The sequence below is a fragment of the Serinus canaria genome, chromosome 4 (assembly GCF_022539315.1).
Source record: "Serinus canaria isolate serCan28SL12 chromosome 4, serCan2020, whole genome shotgun sequence".
NCBI lineage: Eukaryota > Metazoa > Chordata > Aves > Passeriformes > Fringillidae > Serinus > Serinus canaria.
Window position 1 is genome coordinate 48243812 of NC_066317.1, and position 24071 is coordinate 48267882.

The 24071-nt window shown below is 40.0% G+C and overlaps 1 protein-coding gene across 14 annotated transcripts in view; it reads left to right on the forward strand.

Annotated features, from left to right (window-relative positions):
* Window positions 1-24071, forward strand: part of APBB2 (amyloid beta precursor protein binding family B member 2) — a 157819-nt gene that overhangs the window by 103444 nt on the left and 30304 nt on the right. For all 14 annotated transcript variants that reach the window (XM_050973728.1, XM_050973729.1, XM_050973725.1 and 11 more), the window contains 2 exons: window positions 12455-12601; window positions 16854-16981. In XM_050973728.1, coding sequence (XP_050829685.1) covers window positions 12455-12601; window positions 16854-16981 — 275 coding nt within the window. The remainder of the gene's footprint in view (window positions 1-12454; window positions 12602-16853; window positions 16982-24071) is intronic.

The window sequence follows — 24071 nt, forward strand, 5'->3', positions numbered from 1 at the left end:
TTATTTGGCTTGTGATATGTAATTCAGATATAAGTAGTTGTACTTTGCTTGGCTCACTGGTAGTTTAAAAGCAAGTGATAAATTCTGAGCACAGTAAATGTGGTTGAAGGACTGAGGAGCTTTAGGTTCCAGTCCTGAGAACAATAGCATTGTTTCTTTCATGATGAGCCTTATGGTGTGGAAAGCTTTAAAGGGAGGCAGTGTTTTGGTATGTCTATGACTTTGCCAGGTGATTTGCACTGAGTATTTTTTGAGCTGTTCCTGTGTGGAGTACCATGGCAGTAGTTTTGTGAACAAATAACTTGTGCCATCACCTCCCTTTCCTCTCTCACTTGCTGTTTAAACTTCAGTTTTTATGGATCAGGTACCTCTCTGGTGTCTGTGAAATGGAACAGTGCCAAAAGCTTGTCCTCTTCTGTCTATCACAACTGGTTTTGTTTTACCAGCTCAGGCAAAACTATGCTGATAATGCTTTTATGGGTAATCGAAACTGAGCACTGAAGCAGTCACAGAAGTGATTGAGAGGAGCAAGACAAGAAACAGGGGAGAAACCAGACACATTTAAAATTACTTGAGTCAAAGCACCTTGCCTGATTTCTGCCCAATGCAGATGCTGTGCAGGGGCAGCAGTGACCACAGCAGATATCGTGTGCTCCTGCAGGTGAAGCTCAGCAGTGCTGACATTGATTTGCAGCAGGAGAGGCTGGGAGCAGAGCTGTTCAGTGCATCTGCCTCTGTCCCAAGGACAGGGCAAGTATGACCATATCTCACAGGAATGGCAAGTGGTCCAGAAACAGCAGAGACAATCTTCACCTGTGGAAAATGCTCTGAGATCTTTATTTCTCACATGGATGGGAAGGGGATGGGATAGGTGGATTTCTTACTAGTCCATTTTACCCCAAATATGGAGAGACTGAAAGAAGTCTGATAGGATTTGAAACAGATGACTTGAAAAAATCAGATATTTTTAGCCTTTTAGGCTCTTCCCTGCCATATTATCTGCCTTAACTATCTTTAATTGAAGCTTGCTTTTGTGGGGCAGCAAGCACAGATTAATACTTTTTCTTCATTTTATCATAAGAAAAGAGAAGCAAGGTTTTTTTAACTCATTAAACTATCTATTGGAAGAATTAGTTAAAATGAACTTTGTTAGAGGTATGCTAGAGATCTTGAACCTATTTAAACCAAATAATGACATTGGCCAGTACATTTGTGGAAAAGCCCAGCATCCTATGGCACATTTAATGCTGTATTTCAGCAAAGGGAACCGTGCCACCTTGTGGGAAGCTTTAGTAGTTGTCTTCCCCCAGAGAGTCAGCTTCTGCAAAGATTGAAGCACTGCAAAAATGTCTGCTTTGGGAAAAGCATGTAATATGATTAATGTAATTGTTGTAAGAAAAGTGACTTATGCAGCAACCCATTAAATTGTCCTAATTATCAGTAAAGAACGAATGTTTCTGTGTGCATCGTGTGCTTAAGATGCAGTTCATGGTTTCATGTCCGTGGCCTCTCTGTCAGGTTACTGCAGAAGGTCAGAAAGGAGAAGTGGAAAGAGGAGAATTATTACATCCAGCTTCTTGATATCATCCATTTATTTTGGTAGAAATTTTTTGAATAGATGGCTCATTGTGCTTGATGAGGCTCCTAATTCTGCATGTGAAACATGCACAGCTAGAAATGAGTTTTGGATTGGTGCTTCCCAGGAGACAGATCGTAACCTTCCTGGTTAATTTATAGAGCAGTGTGTGCCTTCCTAATTGAGTTTCAAGGAAGGCAAAAGATACTTTTAACAATCCCAGACTGTAAATTCTTCTGGGTTGTCTTTTTTTTCATTGTTAGAAAATACAATGTCCCTATGTAAAAACATAGGATGGTGGTAATTTTTTTCTTGTGTCCATATATAGAAACAGAACCTCCTGGGAAACCTGTCACTGTCCCTAGGAATGGCATGGATTTTCAGATTCCCTGCCCATATTGGTCTGCTCAGTAAAGCTTCACTTTTCCAGCCTTACCATTTTAGAGCTATTTAGAGCATTTTTAGCCATGTCCATTATTTATTTAGAGCATTTTTAGCTATGTCCATTATCTAAGAATGGGAAGAATGTGTTTAAAGCTGTGCAAGTCCTAGGCATTTACTCCAAAAAACTGTTTTCTGCTTTAGAAACCAATAAATGCTCTGGATCTCAAAAGAAGAGAATGAGACTATTTCCAAGAGAGAGAGCATCAGGAGATGTTGATAACAATATTTAAATTTAGTGATTCACCTGTAGGTGAATGAAAACACACTTGAAGACATGGAAAATAGTTGGTGATGAATTTCTAGGGATTACCTGGCCTTTAGGGTTTAACCAGGTGGCCTTTGGCTGGCTGACAAGTAGCTGTTGTGAGAGTGGCTTGTAAATCAAAATAATCTATCTAAGCACTATCAAAATAATTTTACAAAATACTATGTGCCCCCCCAAAGATTTAATATCCATATCTTGACTGCTTTTCTTACTATAGAAGCAGGTGTATGTGTTTTGGAGACATTGTATATTTGCTTCTTTCTGGTCTTTTCCAGAAGAAAACACCCTGCCTAGACAGAGGATCATGTGTAAATAGTCAGTGTGTATCTTTGGGGATGGACACGAATCTGATTTCTGACCCAGGTGAAGACTTAACCTGAGGGGAGCTTTTGCCATGTCCAGCAATCCAAAGAAAGGATTCTTTTCTTGCAGTCAAAGCAGCTTCTAAATTCTTGGTGCAAGCAGGGAGTATTTAGCATTTTCCAGCAGTCCACCTCAGGCTGCGTTACAGTCTTCTCACGAGCTCATAAAATGCTGCAAAAAGCCTCAATTCAATTAATTTCAATTAATTGAATTTGAGGAGTTTATTCCATCTTAAGTCTCTTTTTCAAAAGTAGATTAAATCTAAGAGAAATAGGGTATCTTCAACGGTTTTTCTTCTAAAATGGTATTTTTGCTTGGGTTTTGGATTAGGAATTTGTTTCTTTCAAAACAATCTTTTGTTTTCTTTCCCTAGGAAATAGCACTGGAAGAAATCTTTACCTATTTCTTTACCCTTATAAGGGAATCACAGTGTATAAATCCATGTATTAATTTCAAGTTTCTTCTTAAATGTTTTTTGTGGGGCTTTTTTCTGCTTTGACTAGTCTTCCTGACAAACTAATTCAAGTGTAATCTGCCATTCCACCTTTGCAGCTCCTGGGTAGCAATGATGAGTGGTGGAGGTGGCTGTTTCTAAACTGGTTGGTTGTTTCTGAATTTGGCTGTTTGCCATTAGCAGCATAAAGGCACCCTCACATCTCTGGAGCTGCTGCAGGTAAATGATGCAGGTGCTTGAAAATGTTCTGCTTCAAAAGCAGCTTTAGAAATAGCCAACTAAAGCACTAAGCCACATATCCTCAGGGATTTATTGTTTTAAATAGTCTTTTTCATGTTGTGCATTAGACCTTTCAGAGAACGTGTTTGCTTGTTCTTTATCTCTGTGAATGGTAGTTAATACTGTTGACATCTGTAGTGGCATTAGGTAAAAATCCCTAATGTCATGATGTGAAGTACATCATAATACAGATTTCTGTCTGGAGGATATTTGCTTCCACCTTGTTCCTAAATGGAGCCTTGTTTAATCAAATATGAAGATGAGTTCAGGACAAGGAAGATGCAGCATTTTCCCAAATCTCGTGGATTTACTTTATAAGGGCACACCAAGTTACAGTATGGTTTTTTGTTATACTATATGTAACATATAAATATCTGGGATAATATTGGTTTCTCTGGGTCTGGATTGAAGGCACGTGAGACAATAGTTCATGTTTAGACTCAAGTGTTTATTATTTCTTAGAAGTAAAACAGTCTCACAACTGTGAGTTTGGCAGCTTTTCATTAGAAGGCACAAAATGGCCAACAATCTCTTGTTACAAGGCCTTTTAAGACTGAACTATCCAATTAGGAACTGACACCTGGATTATTTTGCCTTTTAACCCAATGACTGACCCCAAGGAGCCAGCAATGCAGACTTTTCTGCCCAATTACAAAATGCCACCCAAACACATGAAGAAGAAGCAAGAAGAAAAAACCCAGGATGATACCCTATGCCCTCCATCTTGCTTCCATCCACAACATACTAAAAATCCCAAACCTAAATTTTTCACCAAGTGATATACACCTACACTAATCTCTATAATCTATTTCACACTTTTGTGGATTCCACTCTATCTTAAAGTCTAGGAAACTTTCTCCATGAAGGATGGTCAAAGTCAGTGCTCTCCTGGGGGTCAGGGTACCCCAGAGCAGACAGAGAAATATTGCCAGTGCCCTGGGTTTCCACAGGATAATGTAGCCTAATTTCTCAAGCTATTCAAGATTATAATGAGATCCTGCAAAATATTACATGTCTTTCACTCCTAGGAATCCCATATATCTCAGGGATCTAATTAACTGTGAACCTAACATGCATAATTAGGAAATGAGTGCCCAAACAGTAGGAGGGAGACATTTTGCTTGTAGTCTTCCTTAGAAAAACACATCACAAAGCCATTCCTCCTGTGAAAGAGAATTGAAACTGCTTGAATATTTACCATTATTTTCCAAGTTCGTAATGCAAGAATTACATCTTGAGTTTGGGGGCATTATCAGGATTTGTTTTGTTAAGATACGCTGTACAAAAGGTTTGCACTGGACTGGGAGATTTCTGCAGGATTGGGAAAAGAGAAAATAAATCATAGGAACACCTTTGTTTCAAATCAAAGCAAAATATCTTCATGGCCAGGGAAGTTCCAGTGTTGACAGTGGCTGTGTGTGCCACAGGTGTGATGACCAGGAATTGTTGGTGGGGTAAGTAAGAGCACAGGTGCCAAGTGCATTCCAGGAGGATGGCTGATGCAGATGGGAGCTGTGTGGGTCAGCCTTTGCCCTTGGGACAGTTCCTGCCTTTGCCATGAGTTGCCTTGGCCAGGTTGTGTGGGCAGTTTGGGTGCACGCCAGTGACCACTGTCCTTGTGGGGGGAGGCAGCTTCCCTGGTTGCCAGTCAGGTGAGGTGACACTGGAGGGAGCCTTGCCTCTGGAATTGCAACTGTGGAACACCCAGTGTGCTGCTGTGGCCTCTCAGGAAGGGGTTACTAGGACATGCTGGCTACGTTTGAGAAAACATGGATATACCTATTTAAAATTTTTTTTTTTAATGATGTTGTTTCTTCCATGGTGGCAATTTCTATTGCTTCACTAGGTCCAAAGTGCCAGTGTCATCTTCAGTACTTTTCTCATGGAGGGGTGCAGATCCAGTTTTTCTTGGCTGGAGTCTGTGTACAGCATCTTGTATATATAAACTCTGGTGGTTCAGTAGAACACAGAAAACCCCAGGCTGCTATCCAAGCTTTTTTTTTTTTTTTGAAGGAGAATCTTCACTTTCTAATATTTTAATGTTGCTTATTTTAGTAGTTTTTAATCACAGTTTATTCACTGTTTTATGGTGCCACACAGTAAACTTTTCATGAGCTAGCAGTACTTAGGGTGTGATTGAAGGAACCCTCAGGAATGGACAGAGACTGGGAGAAGCAGCAGCTCATCATACTCATGTGCCACAGGTAAAATTTTCTGTGGCCATTCTGCAGGCCAATGGATTCTGTCAGCAAGCAGCTCCCAGTTCAGCACAGCCTGGGCTGGTATTGCTGGCACACCTCCCTGTCAGCTCACCAGCAGCTTTGCTGGTACAGTGCAGAGGTAATCCCAGCTTGCAGCCCTTCATGCTTCCCCCTTGAGACCAGCCTCTAAAACAATCTATGAAGCCTCTGTCAGCTTCAGCTCTGGAATGGCCTGTTGACTGTGAATTGCCTCGTGAATGTCTGTTCATCCTATTGCTACAAAATGAACTGACAGATATTGTTGTATTTCTCTTCAATTATTTATATTACCTTGCCAGTTTAGGGCAGCTCAGGGAAATAGCTTGTTCTAGTTTGAAATGTTACAGTGTTTACCATTCCATGGCATAGATGGTTAAGGGAAAAAATGCTGTTTGTGTTTATGTGTATATATAAATATGTATATTTATTTCTGTTATATATTGCACATAAACGTTATGAAACCAGCATGATACAAACTTCGTGAGTTATTTGTCCATTGTGGACCAGCTGAAAGGTGCAATTATGGAGGAAGTTCATTTAAAAATCAATTTAAGTAGAATATTGAGTTGAATGACAGAGCAATATTTAGATAGCTCTAGCCAACATGTATATTTATTTTTAGTTCTACTTGTAAATTTTACTTTAAAAAATGAGACATTTTCCTTGTCAAAATTTTCTGCATTTCATCCAAGAGAAAAGGGATAATATTTATCTCTTAAGAGATGTGAAAGCATAAGATGTGCTTCATATATATGAAGCATATGTGCATCATAGTGCCGTGTTGCACATGATGCATTATTCGATATGTTTGGAGATGATGACTCCATGGTGCTTCAAGGAGACAGCATGACAGTAAATGGGTCCTCAAATATGGGAGGTCCACCAGGGCTCAAGATTTCTGGCCTCTGGATTCATGCTTATTTGAGTCTTTTACGAAAAGTGGGAATTGAACAATAGTGATTTAACTTCATTGACTTTGGATCCTGTTTTAAACATAATTTCTGCAGAAATCAAATTACTTGTAATAATGTTGCTTCTAAGGAGATGTGAAATTCTGACTTTAGTGAAGCTGGAAGATTTTTCTCCATTGATTCATAAGGTCAAGAGTTCACTTAAAAGGTTGGGAGCTCTTCAGAGATTTTTGTTTCTTTTAAAATTTGGATGTCATGCATATTCCCTTTGAAATTATGCACCACAGCACTAAATAAAGTACTGCTGGTGGCATTAGAAGCACTTATATATCTGTCAGCCTGAAGAAGAGCCTACATTGGGAAAATACAGCATTTAAGGTTAAAGTTAACAAGTGCAGAGCATTAGTTCTAAAGAAATGGTGCACACATTCTTTATGCTCTGTAAACTCCTGCAGGGCTTGTCTCTACTGACAAGCATATGTGTGTGTTTGTTGGGGTCATGTTTGTGTGTCACAGAACAGCAAAATCTGCTTGAATTATCCTAGCAGTTCAGTTACTCTGCAAGATAGACCTGAATTTGAACATCCTTCATTAGTTTCTAGTGAAAAATATGCCTGCCTTTTCTTAAATGAGGAAGCACAGGTTTTATTTCACTGTATTGAAATGAAGCCCAAACCACTCTTAGCTTGAAGCCAAGTGCATAAACCCATCCCTTTAGGATCTGAAATCAAGGCATTTGTAAAGCATCTAAAGTGAAAAGCTCTTCTTGCTGAGAAGACTAGAGAAGAGAATAAGATGATTTAAAGGGGCTGTTAGAGAATGGCGGTGTCTATTCTATTTTTTGCTCAAATGACTGGATTTTAAAAAACCTTGAACCAGCACAATGTTCCTGCAACATTTTCTTGCCTTGGTAGAGCAGGTTTGACCTCTGGCTGTAAGCCAGGGGGAACCACTGAGACAGAAGTATTAAGCACAAAGCAAGAGAGGAACTTTTGTCATCCTACACATTGAGGTCTGCAGGTCTGGAAAAATGAGACTGTAGTGGCTTGGAGAATGAGTGAGGGAGTGTGAGAGCAGAAAATTGGATACTGACATCCTCTGAAGAAGTAATGTATTATAAAGGTGATTTTATAGTATTTGTAAAGTCCCCATATTTAATTTTAGGGGAGTTTAGTTTATAATCATCTGTCTGAAATAGCATTTATTACTGGTTTCTGAATTCTGCTGTGACCTGAATACTTCTGTCTTTATTTTTGTAATTTATTTGCATTTTCAGTAATTCAAGTAATACAAGATGAACTGCAACAGGAAGCTGGAAATGTTGAAAAGTCTTATTAGTATGTTTTTGATTAAGCATTTTGAATTTTTTGTAGGTAAGAACTTTTATGTGACATCTGTGAATATTTCTTTGAAAAAGTAGATGCACTGCAGTCTCTTCATGTCAATTAAATGAAAGTGTTTGTTCATTAATTGCATAAGTTCATTCTCCTGTTACTCTATCTTTGATCTTCTCTAGTGTTTTCATCTGAAATCAATGTAATCTTTCTTGCTGTGTAGCAGGCAAATAAACTGGAATATACTTCTTCCTCAGAAAAGAAAGATGTTATGTTATGCTTCTAAAGACTAAAATAATATGATAGTGTTTTTTTTATTTTCAAACTATCAAAGAAAATGCAAGTGAAATTTCTGAGGTTATGTTGGCTGCATAATAAAGGGTTAATTATGTGACCTACATGCTGTGTCTCTGGCACAAACCTGCTCAGTGGTCTGTGATAAAAGGCCTTATTAAATATTGTAGTGATTTACGTGTCTGCAGGCAGATGTAACCCTTAGAAAGGAAAAATATAAAAGGAAAACCAAAACTTGCTCAAAACCAAGTCCTGTGGCCTTGGAAGTAGAGAAGAAACAAGTAGCACATATTTAAAGCATCAAGGCAAACATACTCATAATGCAGATGTGTTCATAGTGGCTGCCAACAGCTGTGTAATGTGAAAGCAATCTGTCTGTGGTCTGCCAATGTACATTAGTTGTTGTTCTCAAACTGATGTTCTAATTCACTTTCACCCTGTTGTGGGATCTTTTCTAGCCACATCTTTATGATCCATCCAGCTTCCAACACTACTCTGCCATCAGTCATGTGCATTTGGTCTCTTGTCCTCTTTTTAGTAGGGGATTGTATTTGCTTTGTCTTTCTCAGTTATTTTATTTTTATTTTCTTTAATGCTACATGCTTAGCACTGCATGAGGCAACAGGTAGTTGACATTGGGATTACTGTGAAATTATGACAGGCCAATAATTATTAATTGCCACTTAGAAATAATTAATAATTAATTAATTATTAATTATCTCTGAGCCTTGAGAAGAGATACATAACAATCTGGCATTGCCAGGAATGAGCTCACAGACTCTTAATGAAGAAAAGCTACACTCTGTTTTTTAACTTGGCTTGGTTTGCCTCTAGTGTTAGTTCCAGAAGACAGTAGAGTGCATGATCAAAGCTCTTTGGGGTCAGAGGGAGTACTTTGTCTCTTGGCTTGTCAGTGTCATTGGTGGGAGGCAGGGGACCATGATGTTAATGTGTTAGAGTTCCATGCAATTCTGCTGTCACGCCTGACTCAGCCAGCCATGGTCTAAAAATTAGGTCCTGTCTGACTGGGGACACTAGGTGGTTTGTTTCTGCTGGGTTTTGTGTTCTTTGTTTCAAAGGGAAGAGAACCTCTAAGTCAAATAATGAAAGAGGAAAAAAGCAACCTAGAATAAAACATGAAGTGGATCTCTGACAATCCAGCTGCTGGCAGACATGCAGGCACACTCAGACTTCCACCTCTCTCCCACTCCACATTTGTATATTGATATACTTCTGCTCTGCTGATGCTGAGGGGACTCTGGTGTGTGTCACATGTTACTGGGTCCTCCTATTTTCTAGTTCTGAAAATCTGCATGAGGGTCAGCCATGACTGCTGAGCCACATCAGCACATGCATTCACTTAACCACAAAATACAAAGTTTTTTGCCTTTAGGTGTATTTTGAGCAAAAGAAAGTTACTTTTATATATATACTCAGGTGCATGCATTGCCTTGTGAGTAGAATGTTGAGTCTTTTTAAGGTTTATTGAGAGATTTTTGTTTGCAGTTTTTGGGAAATTAGTTTGTTTTCTGAAGCTGTTCTAAGGCATTTTATTTGGGTTATGGTAGGGGCTTCTTGTGAAATACACAGAAGCTTGTCAGGTGCCAGAAGCCAAGGGCTTTCTCATGCCTACCTCACTTGAAAGCACCAAGAGTGAATAGGAGCAGGGAAGGAAGCCAGGTCCTTCACATGGAGGGCAATATGTGGGGTGACAAGTGTTGTGTTCTGCTCACTTTACTGTTTTGGCAGTGGGCTGCATAAATACAGTGGATGCTGCCACCAGAGAATTTCAAACATAGAATTAAGAAAGGCCAGGAAAAAATAGCAAAACAGATCACCTTTTCTAATAAGAGGTTTACCTGCTGTCAAGTTGATTTGATAGTCTTTCATCATTTTTGGCCTTCTTAAGATACACTCTGTTCAGTGCAAGGACTATATAAGTTGGATGGAACTCTAAGCAATTTGGTCTCGTGAAAGGTGTCCCTGCCCACAACAGAGGATTGGACCTAAACAATCCTTCATGTCCCTTCCAACCCAAAGCATTCTGTGATTCCATATTTATCCTTGTGTTCAGAAAGCAGGTAGCAAATTGCAGAAGTGGTTGAGATGTGAAGAGCAACAAGGAAACAGTATGCTTATTGTATTGTAGTTCTTCACCTCTCTTATGATTTAGAAAATGTTTCTCTTTGCTAGTATTCTGCTATTCAATATTTAAATACTTGTAAAAACCCCCTTTCTTCTGGTACAGTAGAATCAGTATTTTTAAAGCTTGCAAAGATAAATCTTTAATACCCCAGTGAATATAGCAGCACTTTTAGCAAGATTCATGAGCATCTAATGTGCCTGAAACAATTCTGCAATCTTAAGATTAGACCATCTTAATAATTGCTAAAAAACAGGGGGGTTTTGTATCTTGTGTAGCCCTGAAGAGCACTCTTGAGTATTGACCCCTCCTTTGTCTCCTCCTTCACCTTTTCCTTCATGGCTCTTCAGAATTGAAAGTCAGCACTTTTGTGGGTTTCCAGCAGAGCTGGGTTAGGAAACAGCAGTGTGGGAAAATTTGCATGTTGATTCCCTTGTTTGCAAAGCGAAAAAAAGAAAAAAAAAATCCACAAAAAGCTGGAGACATGAAAGGCTTTAAATTTTTACCTACACTCACTAAAAGGGTTTTATGCAATTGCAGAGTGTGTTTGCTGATACCTGAGATGGGATGCAGCCTTAATGACTTGCTGGAGTGGGTACCAGGGGTTCAGGAAGCAGGCTCTTCACCTGGGCTTCCTGCTTGGTGGAGTGAGCCTGGAGTACATTGTGCAAACTGAAAGAAGGCTGAAGGAGAAGTTTTAAAGGGAGGGAGAAATTCATTATTCTTTTTATCCACTGGTGAATTTTATTCCTTTCTTAGTTTGCCAAAGTTGACACATCATGCATGTTTAAAACACCTTGGTGTTCTGGGGTAGGGTTTTTTTGAGGGCAGCTGTTCCCAAAGGACACCCCAGTGGTGGTGTGTGAACTTGATCAGCTCACTGACTTCTCAGCAGGTTTGAGAAGGTGGCAAGTGAAGACTCAGCTTTTGAGCTCTAAAACTGATTTATTTTATGCATCTTAAGGAGGATTGGTAGCTGCAGCATGGGTCTCTGTTGCAGCTGCTGGGCTGTGTGGCAGTGTGCTGCTGGAGGCACAGGCTCCCAGCAGTCACAGCACTGCCTTCCTTCCTGCAGCTCCCAGGGTCACACTCTGCTCTCCCAAGGACCCTGCTGACAGCTAGGAACAAGGCAGCAGCACTCAGCCACGAGTGTTGGTCTGCTATTGCTGACCCTTTAGGCACCATCTGAAGCATTTGGTGTGTCTGCTCAACAACCAGCCTGTTGAGCCCATTGCTGTATTCAGAGTGAAACACCTGTAACCTCCTCTGGAAGAAGTCTTGGTCTCATAGACAAACTCCTATTGACTTAGTGTGAGGGCTGTATTTCTCCCACCATAATGCCTGAGAGCAAATGAGCAGGTTTTGGTGTTTTTCAGAATAAACACTTTTTATTCTTTACCTTTGTAGGTGTAGGGTAGAGATGGGGCCATTCAATTTCTTCCATTCTGTTTTGTTTGCGAAAAATACCGTAGGTGCAAAATAATGTTGCCTTGGATTGTTCTGCCAACTGAGTGCTCTGATTGGCTAAACATCTTTCTGCTAACAAATGTATAATTAGAGTGTTTTATTTTAAAGGTAATTTTGAATTTCTTCTAGAAAAACCCTGCTTTCCTCTTATGATAGCTTGTCTTCTTCTTAGCTTTGAAATTGTTTGCTACTTTAGGTAAACTTACTATAGAAGTGATTGCTGTAATGCACAAAAAAGTGTAATTTTCTGGTTAAAAGCCAAACAGTGGCTATCTCACAGGAACATAATCCAGTAGTATTTTCTTTCTTTTTAATTATAGCTCTAGATTTTAGCTAAAATTTCAACTCTATCTATAGTTGTGCTTTTTCCTTTATTGTTTTTCTATTTGTGTGTATGCTAATATTTACTGCTCCCTTGTTCCCTCCTTTATGTTAACAAAATTACTTTATTGGAAGGCATTGCTGTTACCTCCACAGACCCCTTTCATAGCAAGTCATGCATTCTTCTTTTTTCCTTTGAATGTTTTCACCTTGCCATTCATAAATTATGTTTTCATTTACTTATCTTTGAGTGTAAGCCCATCTACAAGGCCTTAATTTTATTTTTCCCATTCTAGATGGAGACCTTTAACATTAACTGCCTAGCTGCTGTTGTGTGACAGATGGTTTTTGATTTATTTCCAGTGCTTCGCTGTGCGCTCTCTGGGCTGGGTAGAAATGGCAGAAGAAGATCTGGCTCCTGGAAAGAGCAGTGTTGCTGTGAACAATTGCATCAGGCAACTCTCCTACTGTAAAAATGACATCAGAGACACTGTTGGCATTTGGGGAGAGGTAAGAACAGAGTGAAGTTCTCCTTCTCTTGGAACATCCCTCTCACATCATAAAACATCTCAAAGGAACAGTTCTGTAGACAACTACTTCCATGTTCTGTGTTTGGGGTTTCACTACCTCAGCCTGGCACTGCCAAATATATAAAAGGGTTCAGGGAAAATGTTGTCTTTTTTGTTCCAAACTGCTCAGGACAGCAGATGCTCCAAAGAGCTCACTTTCATGTTCCATCTGTGCTAGTACACACCTGTGCAGTGGCAGTGCTGGGGACACACAGGGCAAACTGTTGAAATTCAGTGTAAGTCTTCTTCTTGACCAGAAGTGATGCTTTGTTAACAGCATTTTCAAAGGTTTCACGATGACAAAGGGCTTTAAGGAAACCCACAGTGGCAGGATTGTGGTTCTGAAATGTATGAGAAGATTGGAACTGATGGACAGATGGTTTATCTTAGAATGATTATTTTATCAGTGTTTCAGAAGGAAATTAATTATATGTCATCAGTCTGTCTGTTGGCTCCTCTCCAATAACTCTTGAATCTCTATACCAGTGTCATCCAGTTTTGAAGGATGCCAGATTCTCACACACTGAGGAAAAAGAGAGCCCAGCTTTCCTCTTCCTGGTTTGCTGAAGGGTCAGTGTGCCTTCACTGTCTGAACCACAGTTGCTCTCTGCTTCTTTCTGAGTTGGCTCAGAAAGAGAGGATAACTGTGGGAACTCAGGGGAAATTGAAGGGAGCTTTAGGTTTTGTGATGTAGAAAATACTGTCAGGTGTTCATCTGAACCAGGTGTGCTGAGAACAGATGAGGAAGTGGAAGATGTTGGGGGGTCAGTAAGTGTAACAAGAAGGGAAAAGGTGGGACATACAGAGGACATAGGAGACAAAGCCACACTAAAACATCTTTGTTATTTGATTGTTCATGGAACAGCTTAAACTTCTGCCAAATCTCATTTTCTACCTCTCTTCTGACATATTTTCAGAAGAGTTACACTAATGTGGATTGGCCACACAGGAGCTGAATACAAAACTGACAAAAGAGTGAATGTTGTGGCTTCTAAGAGAAGAGATTTCTTTTCTAAGAGAAATGACACTGCCAAACAAACAAAAAAATAAAGAAATCAAAAGAAAGACTTGTCTACATTTCAGGAAAAATAACATTCAGTCTCCCAAGTTATTGTTGCAGTTTATGGCTCCATTTCACCATCCTAACTATGACCCCAGCAATGCCAAGATGCTATGGGGGAGCAACTGAGAGAAAGTGCCCTTAAAAATTAAAATTATGTGTAAAGGAGCACATATATAGAGTTCTATTCATTTAAAATAATTGTACATATAAATGAACAAGACAATATTTTTTTCCTTTCTTTCTTACACATGGGAACAGTTTTGTTTAGGTAATATAGCTAGACCAACAATTAGAGATGTGTCAGTCATGGGCTATGGACTTACTGCTGACCCCAGGATAGAAAAAGCCTCAGTATCTTTACATGTGTGTAATCTCATCCATATTTCAGATAGCAGCACTTTGATCACCTTGAAATATATTGTTTACTTTGAACACTCATGATTTGTTTTAAGAGTTATTGTGCACATTTTTTCTATTTCTCTCTGTCAGTCCCCTTATTCTTTGTTGGAAATCCTTGCAGGTTTTCAAGCTAAGCTGGTGAAAAGTTTTGGTCCTCTTGAATGGTTGTTAAAATTAAGAGTGCTATTCATTTAAAGAAAAAAAAAATCAGCCTGACAAAACAATAGAGACACTGTGCTTGAATAGGTGGCTCCTGAAGTAAATTGTCTTCCTGATTTTAAAAGAGTTCATTACATCCAACCACATTTTCCTGCCTGCAATGTAAGGCTTCAAGAGTGATTAGAAGAGGCATGTCTTAGAAAGGAACCTGAAAAAATTATACTCCATCACTGATGCATCAAATGGAGCAATTACAGCAGGAATCTATTATGGAGCTAAATGACCGCACGTAAGAATTTTAAGATTGCTTAAAGATTTACTTTAGCTAGAATATAATGAAAGTGAAATTTGGGTTAGGACTAGCCCCAAGTTTTCATGATTTAAAAACCTGCAAAACAAACCACCAAACCTCCCACACCCTGGGTAAAATCCTGACCCTGCAGAAGCTTTGTTAGCGGCTTTATTGTGGGATTTCATGCCCTTTGATCCAAAAGAAATTACCTATAAATTTTGAACTTCTACTGTTCTGTAAAATTAAAACAGAAAACCACTGTTCATCTGATTGTATTGCTCTTTTGCCATGAATTACATTTCTGTACATTACAATTTCACTTACATGAAAAAGAAATCTTCTTGCCATTGACCTGTGTACTGCAGCCTGTAACACTTCCAGAAAAACTGCTGGGATTGAGCCTCTCTGTCCTTTATTCACTTTCCCTTCATGGCTCTTCCTCACCTCAAACTAACAGATCTCTGCAGCTCTTCAGCAGTCTGAGACATTAAAGCCTAGGTTCAAGCTCCTAGGCTGTCTAAATTTCTTTTTGACCTATGCAGTGCTTTCATCTCTAAAATAGCTTTTGTATAATAAGGCAACAAAATTTAGCAAAATATATTGCTTCTGGCTGCAGACAAGTAATCCCTTGAGCATTGCAAGGATCATTTCCTGTGACTTATGTTGCTTATCTGCCCATTCTCCAATTTTTTCCAGCTAATTTGGATTCTGTTTTGTTACTCTAATCCCAGGGTATTTTGCATGAATAACATATTTTTCCTTCTTGTAATAATTTCCTTCTGGAACAAATATATAAGTATAAAATGGGTCCAAAAAGCAATCTTTGTGACACTTGGTACCATTCTTCATACAATTTGTTTACTGCTTCTGACCTCCAAGCAAATTTCTCCCTTATTTTCTTTGTGATGTTTCTTTTTCTGTCTGCCACTAACATCTCAGTGCTGCTGGTTTACTCCATTTTTTTGCATGACTATCACAACTACATCTGTTCTGCTTCTCTAGGAGCAGCCTATATATCCAGCCTTGCATCTCAGCCACAGATGTGCTTTTTCCATCAGGCAAAAAATGCTTGTGTTGGCTTTGCTCATACCAGGTGTCACCTGTGTCTCCCACATCCCTCTTGGTACTTGCAGTGCCAGCTCTGTGTCACAGCTTCCCTTGGAATCCCTGTTAGGAGATCTGGGGTTGGGGGAGGAGGTGGGCAGTGCCTGCCCCTTGCTGCCTTGCCTACAAACAGTGGCAGAGAGCCCTCACAGAGTGACATGAATGTATTTCTTACACAGACACAAAGGCAACATAAAGACTTCAGCCACTGTAACCAAGTGGGAAAAGGGTTTCTGTGTCACTGAGGTGAAGAAAAAGGTCAGTTTTGTAACATTAGTCAATAGGGATTCAGACCCATTCCATTCTTTCTGTTCATGTATAGAAGCTGGAACCAAAGAGAGAAAACAAATCACTCTGTATTTAGCTGATAGCTTCCACCTTCTGATCAGGAGCTTGTCTTACTGCTCAGCAATAGGTCCCATTTCTGTGGGAGCTCCTGGTCTGAAGAATATGTCTACAGCCTCCAAGAGGGATATTACATGTGCTAAAGGAGGCAGCAGACCTATTACTAAAGCTGTCAAGAGGAGGAAGATAAGCATTTGTGAATTAGCATCAAAAGGAGAATTTTCTCTAAGTTTGTTTCCTGCAAGAGAAAAAAGCATTATCTTTGTTCTTACATGCCAGAAGAACTGGGAAGGAGTCCTGGCTCCAGGATTCTGCAGTCACTAGCAGAATTCACATTCAGGTTTTCCCCTTTCATCTTTCCTCAAAGAGTAAATCCTTTGACATGTACAAATTGCTGTGTTTCCCCATAATCCATTGGTTAAATTTTATGGAAACAAAACACTTTGAAGGAAGGAACTCTGCTTCAAAAATACAGGTTTTGATATAAGCTTTTACTTTGAGTACAGACTATGATTTCTCATATATTTGGAAGAATTTACTGAAAAAAAGATTAACACATAGCTTGTTGAATAACTCAGTAATTTGGGTGTGAACGAGTTGTATTTAAAAGACATCAAAGCTTTTTGTGATTGGGATTGTTTAAAATACAGTAGCAAGATAACATCTGAGATCTTTTTCTCTCCAGAAGCATGTGAAATTTTTTTCATTTGGAGCAACCCAAAACTTTGAGTAGAGATGAAGCTAGTCTGTACAGCACAGACATAACACCTTGAGCCCAGCCAGTGTGAGAGGGTGATGCACTGTGTAATGGTACTTTGTCTGGAACTGCAGGGCAAAGACATGTACCTCATCCTGGAGAATGACATGCTGAACCTGATAGATCCCATGGACCGCACGGTTCTGCACGCGCAGCCCATCGTCAGCATCCGAGTCTGGGGCGTGGGCCGTGACAACGGTCGGTGAGTGTTCACTCTGCTTGTCTGCCTTGCTCCTAGTGCAGGCTGCTGGTGCACAGTGCACATTACTCTGTCCCAGGGCCTGTGAGAAGGTGGGCAAATTATTCTTTCTGTTGCTGGTGTTACTTTTTAAACTCTCTGCTTTTCGTAGTGTATTGCTGTTTTGTTAAACCTGCATTGAACAAGCCTTTCAGATTAAGTCAGGTGCATAAAACTGCACGTGTAACATTGATTTGTTTCAGATCTATGTAGTACTTTTGGTATAAAAGCATTTTTTCAAATATGCCTCGTAGTATGTTTCTCCTGCCTGTGTGAAAGCATGTCTTCCTGCTGGTCCAAGTAAATGTACTACCAATGCTCTGACTGTGTGTGTTTATACTTTCTTGAGGTATTTAATATGATGGAGAAAAAAGCTGGATTGAGGGAAAAGGAATGGGTTTAGTCATTGCTATTACTTCTAGTTCTTGATATAAGAAAATCCCCAAGGATGCTGCAGAAAACTGAGATGTGTCCCTGGAATGTCCTGCCTGTGAGCTGAAGTTGTTCCTTGTGTGTTCTAAACCATACACCATGAGTGTGTGCTAAAGGCCTTTCTGCCCTAGAAGCAGTCTTTCCTTAGGTTTCCTCTTTGGCTGATCTCTTGGTAGCATTCTTGTTTGTCGTGTAATACTGCTGTGGAAACAGGGTTGTGAAAGTGACTTATTTGGAGCAGGACAGTGAGCTGCCTCCCAGTCTGCTTGGGCATTTTGATGTAGTGAAAACATTGCCATTCACATCAAGAAAGTCCAGGATCTTAGCACAGTACCCATCCTGACACAAGGATGGTAAGGACTGAGTAACACTAGCAAGCTTCTGGTTTTGTGTCCATGTTTGATAATGGTCAGGTAAGTCCTGCATGGCCAATAGTGGCTATGATGGAATAACCACATCACTGGACAAGGGAAGTGTTGCTGATGTCATTTATCTGAAAGGCCTTTGACTCAGTCTCCCACTACATTCTTCTTTTTAAATTGGAGAGAGATGGATTTGATGAGTGGACTGTTGGATGGGTATGAAAGTGGTTGGATAGTTGCAGCCAGAGGTTACTGATCAATGGCTCAGGGTCCCAGTGGACACCAGTGATAGGTGGTGCCCTTCAGGGATCTGCAATGGGGCCAGTGTCACTTAATATCTTCATTAATGACACAGATGAAGGGATCAAATACACCCTCAGCAGATTTGCTGATGACACCAAGCTGAGTGGTGCAGATGATACTCCTGAAGGATAGGATGCCATCCAAAGGGACCTGGACAGGCTTGAAAAATGGGGACATGGGAATATCGTGAGGTTTAACAAGACCAAACGCTGCTGCATCTGAGCTGGGACAACCCCCAGTATCAACAGGGGCTGGGCAATGAACAGATCCAGAGCAGCCCTGCCAGGGAGGATTTGGGGGTGCTGCTGGGTGAGAGGCTGGACATGACCCAGCCATGAGCACTCACAGCCCAGAGAGCCAAAGGTGTCCTGGGCTGCATCCAGAGCCCCGTGGGCAGCAGGGGAGGGAGGAGATTCAGCCCCTCTGCTCTGCTCTGGTGAGAGCCCACCTGCAGTGCTGCAGCCAGCTCTGGGGGCCCAGCACAGGAAGGACATGGAGCTGTTAGAGGAGGGACACCAAGCTGATAAGAGGGATGGAGCACCTCTCCTATGAGGAAAGGCTGAGAGACCTGGGATTGTTCAGCCTGGAAAAGAAAAGGCTTCAAGGTGACCTAATTGTGACCTTTCAGTACCTGAAAGGGAGCTTACAGGAAAGAGGGGGTGAGACAATTCACAAGAGCATGTAGTGACAGGTCAGGGGAGAATGGTGTCAGACTGAAAAAAGATTTAGATTATACCTCAGGACGAAATTCTTTCCTGTGAGGGTGGTGAGGCACTGACACAGGTTACCCAGAGAAGCTGTGGGTGCCCCATCCCTGGAAAGGTTCAAGGCCAGGCTGGATGGAGCTCTAAGCAACCTGGTCTAGTGAAAAGTGTCCCTGCCTAAGGCATGGGTGTTAGAGCTAGATGATCTTTGAGGTCCCTTCCAACCCAAGCCCTTCTGTGATTGTATATTTGCAATAGTCAGGGTTTGGGGTTTTTTGTCTCTAACTTTTGATAGGAAATGTAATTTCAAACATGAAAAATCTTTCTCTGCAAAGATTTTCTGAAAATTGTTTTATCTGTCTTAAAGATTCTGATTACCAATGGCTAAATTTCTAAAAGGGAAGGTGATTAATTTTTTAGGTGACTAAAGGTTTCTAATTTTTTTACTCTTATAAATGACTGATAGTCAATTGGGCATGGGTTAACTGGGTTTCACTTCCATTGGTACAGATTTTTGAGAGATCTAAAAGGGGCAAATCCAGTTAGAAATGCTGGGAAGTAAAAAGGTTTTAACTCCTAATGAATAAACCGTTGGAGTTCTTTGTTTGCATTAGAAAATGGGTTCATTACACATTTCCTTCAAGTCAGTTTTTGTAGTACCTTGCTTTGGTCAGGAAATAAATAGAGCATTTTAAGGAGAAAATGTGATGCAGCTTTACAAAGTAAAAGATGCCAGCTTTGATCTTCATTATTTTTTTTTAACTACATACAGTTCTTTTCCCAAATACTTACACTCCTTTGTGAAATAAAATCATTCCATCATGTTCTTTATAAAAGATAATTTATCATATTTCTTCAAGCTGGGTACCTGCTTTTCCTAAAGACAGAACTGGTCATGGATGTTTTTAGGAAACATTTAAGAGAAATGTACCTTTGCAATCATGTGGCACCAGTGACATTGTGTGCTTTTGGTGAAATGTGTCTGGGGGTGGAAGGCAATAGCAGACTCTCCTAGATGAGCATAAGCCCCATCAGTAGGGCAGGAGTTGGGAAAGGCTGTGTGTGCCCAGGTCACCCTGTCTGATCTGACCTGCTGTGCTGCCCCACTGCATTCACCAAAAGCTGTGTGCAAGGAACAGGAAATCTCTGATCCCACTCCTGCCCTTCTTCATGCCATAGCTGGGGGCCAAAGATGAATTCCAGTTCTAAGACTCCTGCAGAAACTCATGTCTCTGTTAAGAAAAAATGTTTAGATATGGAATATGTGGAAGATGTACAGGTCCAATTTTAAAAATACAATCAACAAGAACCCCTTAAACCCAGCTCTTTCTTTTTTTCCTAAAAGGTAGCTACTTTCTCAACTGTTTTCCTCAAAGAAAGTTTTATACATGATGCTGACAGTACAGAGAAACTGGCAGAGGAAATAAACTAATATTTTCTCATGTTTCTACTGTCAGTAGTGGGAGTAGGCCTTCTGTGTTCAAATTGAACATTTCTTGTTTCCAGAGAGCATGACATTTCTTGACCAGTTCCTGTAAGGAACAACAAGAAATAGTTTATTAAATTTTAATATATACTGTGTTAAGATATTAAACACAAAGTCAAAACCAGCTTTAATATTTCATTTGCTGGCACACTAATATTCTTAGCCACTTGTATTGGAATTTGGGATTTTTTCATCACAAGAAATTTTATTTGAGAACTTTCCTATTTATAGCCATTTGTAAGAATTTTGATAGGTGCTTTTACAGAAATTTTGTGTCCAGAATGACTTTCAGGTTTTTTTTTTTTAAATTTAATTTGATTAATATTTTATTGACACATTTTAAAAAATAAGATTGTAGGAAAAGCAGTGTAGCTAATATTGTTGTAAGTAAATTTAGACTGCATGTGATGTTAAATAACAGAAGATCAAAATGACAAGCAGAAAGAACAAACTTATGAGTGCATAATCAGATGTACAATATGTTTGGGCTGTAGAGATGTTCAGTGTAGCACAAAAGATGTAGCATTTCCTGAAGAAGCACTAACACACAAGAAAAAATGTTTTGAGACAAAACAAAAGGAGAACACAAGCTGAGAAAACCATATTGTTGAGCTGGAAACTGCACTGCAACTCTTTTCATGGATAGCCCATAGTGCTTGCATTCATCCTGGTAAAATCACCTGTTGCTACTGAGGTGAGAAATGCCAAAGGCATTCACTGACTGCAAAAACAGCTTTCCCTGATCATGGGTTTGCCACCACCAGAAAAAAAAAGCTAGGGATCACATTGCTGCTTAGGTGGATTAAGTGTTCATGAAGTTGATGAAATCCCAGTTTGTGATGGGAAATTCTTCCAGAAGTTGTTGCACATGAATTTCATTATTTAGTTGTACCTTCTAGTCCAAGAACTTGTATAATAAAACATATTTGGTTTGTTGTGAAAGGTGGTATTTAAATTTTAAAATACTGTAGGAATGTATATTTCCCTGTATTTTGATCTATTTGAACCCCAAAATGGTCTGCAGGCCCTTCTTTTAACTCTTTTGCTTGTACTAATTTATTTGTGTAGTTTCTGCTTTGGAAGATGAAGAGGTTTTCAATGACACATGAGCAGATGATTTTCTAAGCTCTGCCATAATGAAAGATTGATGAAACACAGAGATCTGCTGATGAAAGTTTAATCTGAGGATGTGGCTGCTATCTCACCTCAGGCAGAAGTCTTTTCCAGGAGACTGTAATCACTCTCTCCATAGGTTATACCATTATCCTGATCTTTGGAGTTTCTTATTTAACAATCCTGGGGTAGCAAAGGTTTCCTCATTGGGTTAGCTTGGGCTGTGTGGTAATTTTGCGTTTCATTCCTTGTTTTCAATTGATCAGTCAGTAAAATATGTCTGATTTTAAAAAACCCAGAGGGCCTTCATAAAACCATGAACAAAAGCAGATTCCCAAAAATTGGTGGGTATGCATGTATGTGTGCACTGAGCTCCTATGTTTGATATGTACATATGGGCATTAAAAGAAAATAAATGTCCTGTAGACAAGCCAAGTCCTTTGGCAGGCTTGGTGATACCTTGTGATTTTTAAAAGTCAAAAACCACTGTCCTTTTTACAGTCTCCCTCTCCTGCTGTTCTGAAAAGGCATGATGATTCATTTAGTATTATTTCTAAATAAGAACACTCCTTGCAGTTGCATAAATAGTTTGATTTCAAGATCACTAAGGTCATTGTCCCATGGAGGTGTCACAGGTGTATCAGTGAATAATTGTCAGTGCTGTGTTTGCTTCTTAGCAAGCCATGCATGCCATGTTTTTCTCCTCATCATTAAAGGTGTGTTTATAGCCTCAGGATCCACTGAGGCTGTAAAAAGGCTGTTCTTCCCACTTCTGGGCTGCACAACTGTACATTAATCATTCCTCAGGTTGGGGTTTGTCTCTCCTCCTGGACTGCTGGTGCATGCTCTTTGCTTTCTGAGCAGCTCACTAACAAGAGAGAAAAGGCAATGGCTCATCAGTTTTGGAAATGAGATTCCGTTAGCACATTTCCCTGAGTCCTCCTTTATCTTCATCGCTCTTCCACCAGTCCAAAGCCCATCTCAAGTTTTAAAAAATCTAAAGGACTTCAACTGCCTGACAGATCCCAGTTTCTTCCCTCCTGGTGACTTCATACAAGGGCAGTATATGCAGCTGAAATAGTCTGTGGTCAGCTGGCAAGGAGGGCTGCTGGTGAATTCAGGAGACATCTTTGATGGGTCTGAATGTAGAACTGGGTGGGGTGGGCACCTGGTGTGTTGGACAGAGCACAGAGCAGGCTTGTTTTCAATGTATACTTTGTGTGTTTTCCTGGCAGGCAGAGGAGGGAGCCTGGTTGCTTTTGGTTCTTAAGCGATGGGAGAGGCACAATCTCTGATATTAAAGTTTTCTGACCACAGACACTCTGACTGGATGATGTGAATGTATTGAGCTCCTTCCTCTGCCCCATTTTATCAGGTGGGGATGTCCATTGCCCTGCTTCTCTGAACTGCTGCTGTTTTTCTGCTGCCTAGACATGGGAATAAAATGAAGCTGAGATTCAGAAAGGGGAGAAAGGCAGACAGGGCCTTGAAGAAAGTAGAACAAGGGATGCACACATGATGAGGCTCAAGCTGCCTCAGAAGGGGAGAGCAGGCAACTGAATGAATAGATGCCCCAGGTCAGATGGACATGATCCTCCAAGGCTGAAAGAGAAGAGAGTCCTGACAACAATATGAATTATCTGAGCTCTGTTATCTCAGGAGCTGTTAGGACAAGAGAAAACTTTTGGGATGATATACGAGAAAAATGGGACAAATCTGTGGTAAATGGGAACAATATGATGTAAAGTTATGGCTCAAATTCCTCAGAATATGGGGAATTAAAAACAGAATGCTGTCTTGCTTTTTCCATGGTTAACAAAAATGTCTGGGTTTCAGAGGTGTTTAACACCTGTGCTGTCCACTGACCTCAGCAGGATCTCTGCACATTCAGTGTCTTTGAAAATCAAGTGTCTAAATTCAGATTTAGTGGCTTCTAGATGTATCATTCAGGAAGGTAAAGTTTTTTTTGGATTGCCTTCCCTCTGAGGTGATGATTGAATGTGCTCTGAGTCTTTCTTCAGTTCTATAAAAGAAGCTTATCAAACTGCACAAGATAATGAATAATAAACTTTCTTTTCAGCATTAGCAACATGGTCGAGAAAAGCAGAAAATAAATTAAAACTGAAATGGTGTTTGCACCTGCTCTTCTGAAAAGATAACACCTCTCAAAGAATGTGTAATTTCAGCTGAGCTCTTCAATCTCTGAAACACCATTAATCAATATTGCCTATTCCCTTTAGTCCCTGTAACCTTGGAATAAGGACAAAACATACTGTAAGGAATCACATAAAGAGGGCATGGGTGAAGGATTACACTGGAGAAAAGGGATTTTACTGGCTTTTCTGACCTCTCTTCATAGTTGGGTTTTTACAGTTATCTTTTGTTTTTTCCTCTTCCCTAAGCCAGCTGCATTTGAAGATAATTTTCTGTGTGTTTTGGTTGCATTTTCCCTTCTCACTAAGAAATAGTTTAGGTAGTTATTTATGCAAAACTTCTGATTTATATCCATAAGTTCTGGCATTATTGCTTGGAGATGCAGTGTGTTCTAGGAGGGAGTAATGAAACAACACAGCTATGAAAGGGGGAATCCAGTCAAGCTTACAGAATTGATGTGTTTTAAAGCAAACATGGTCAAGTGGGTGCAAAAAGCTGCA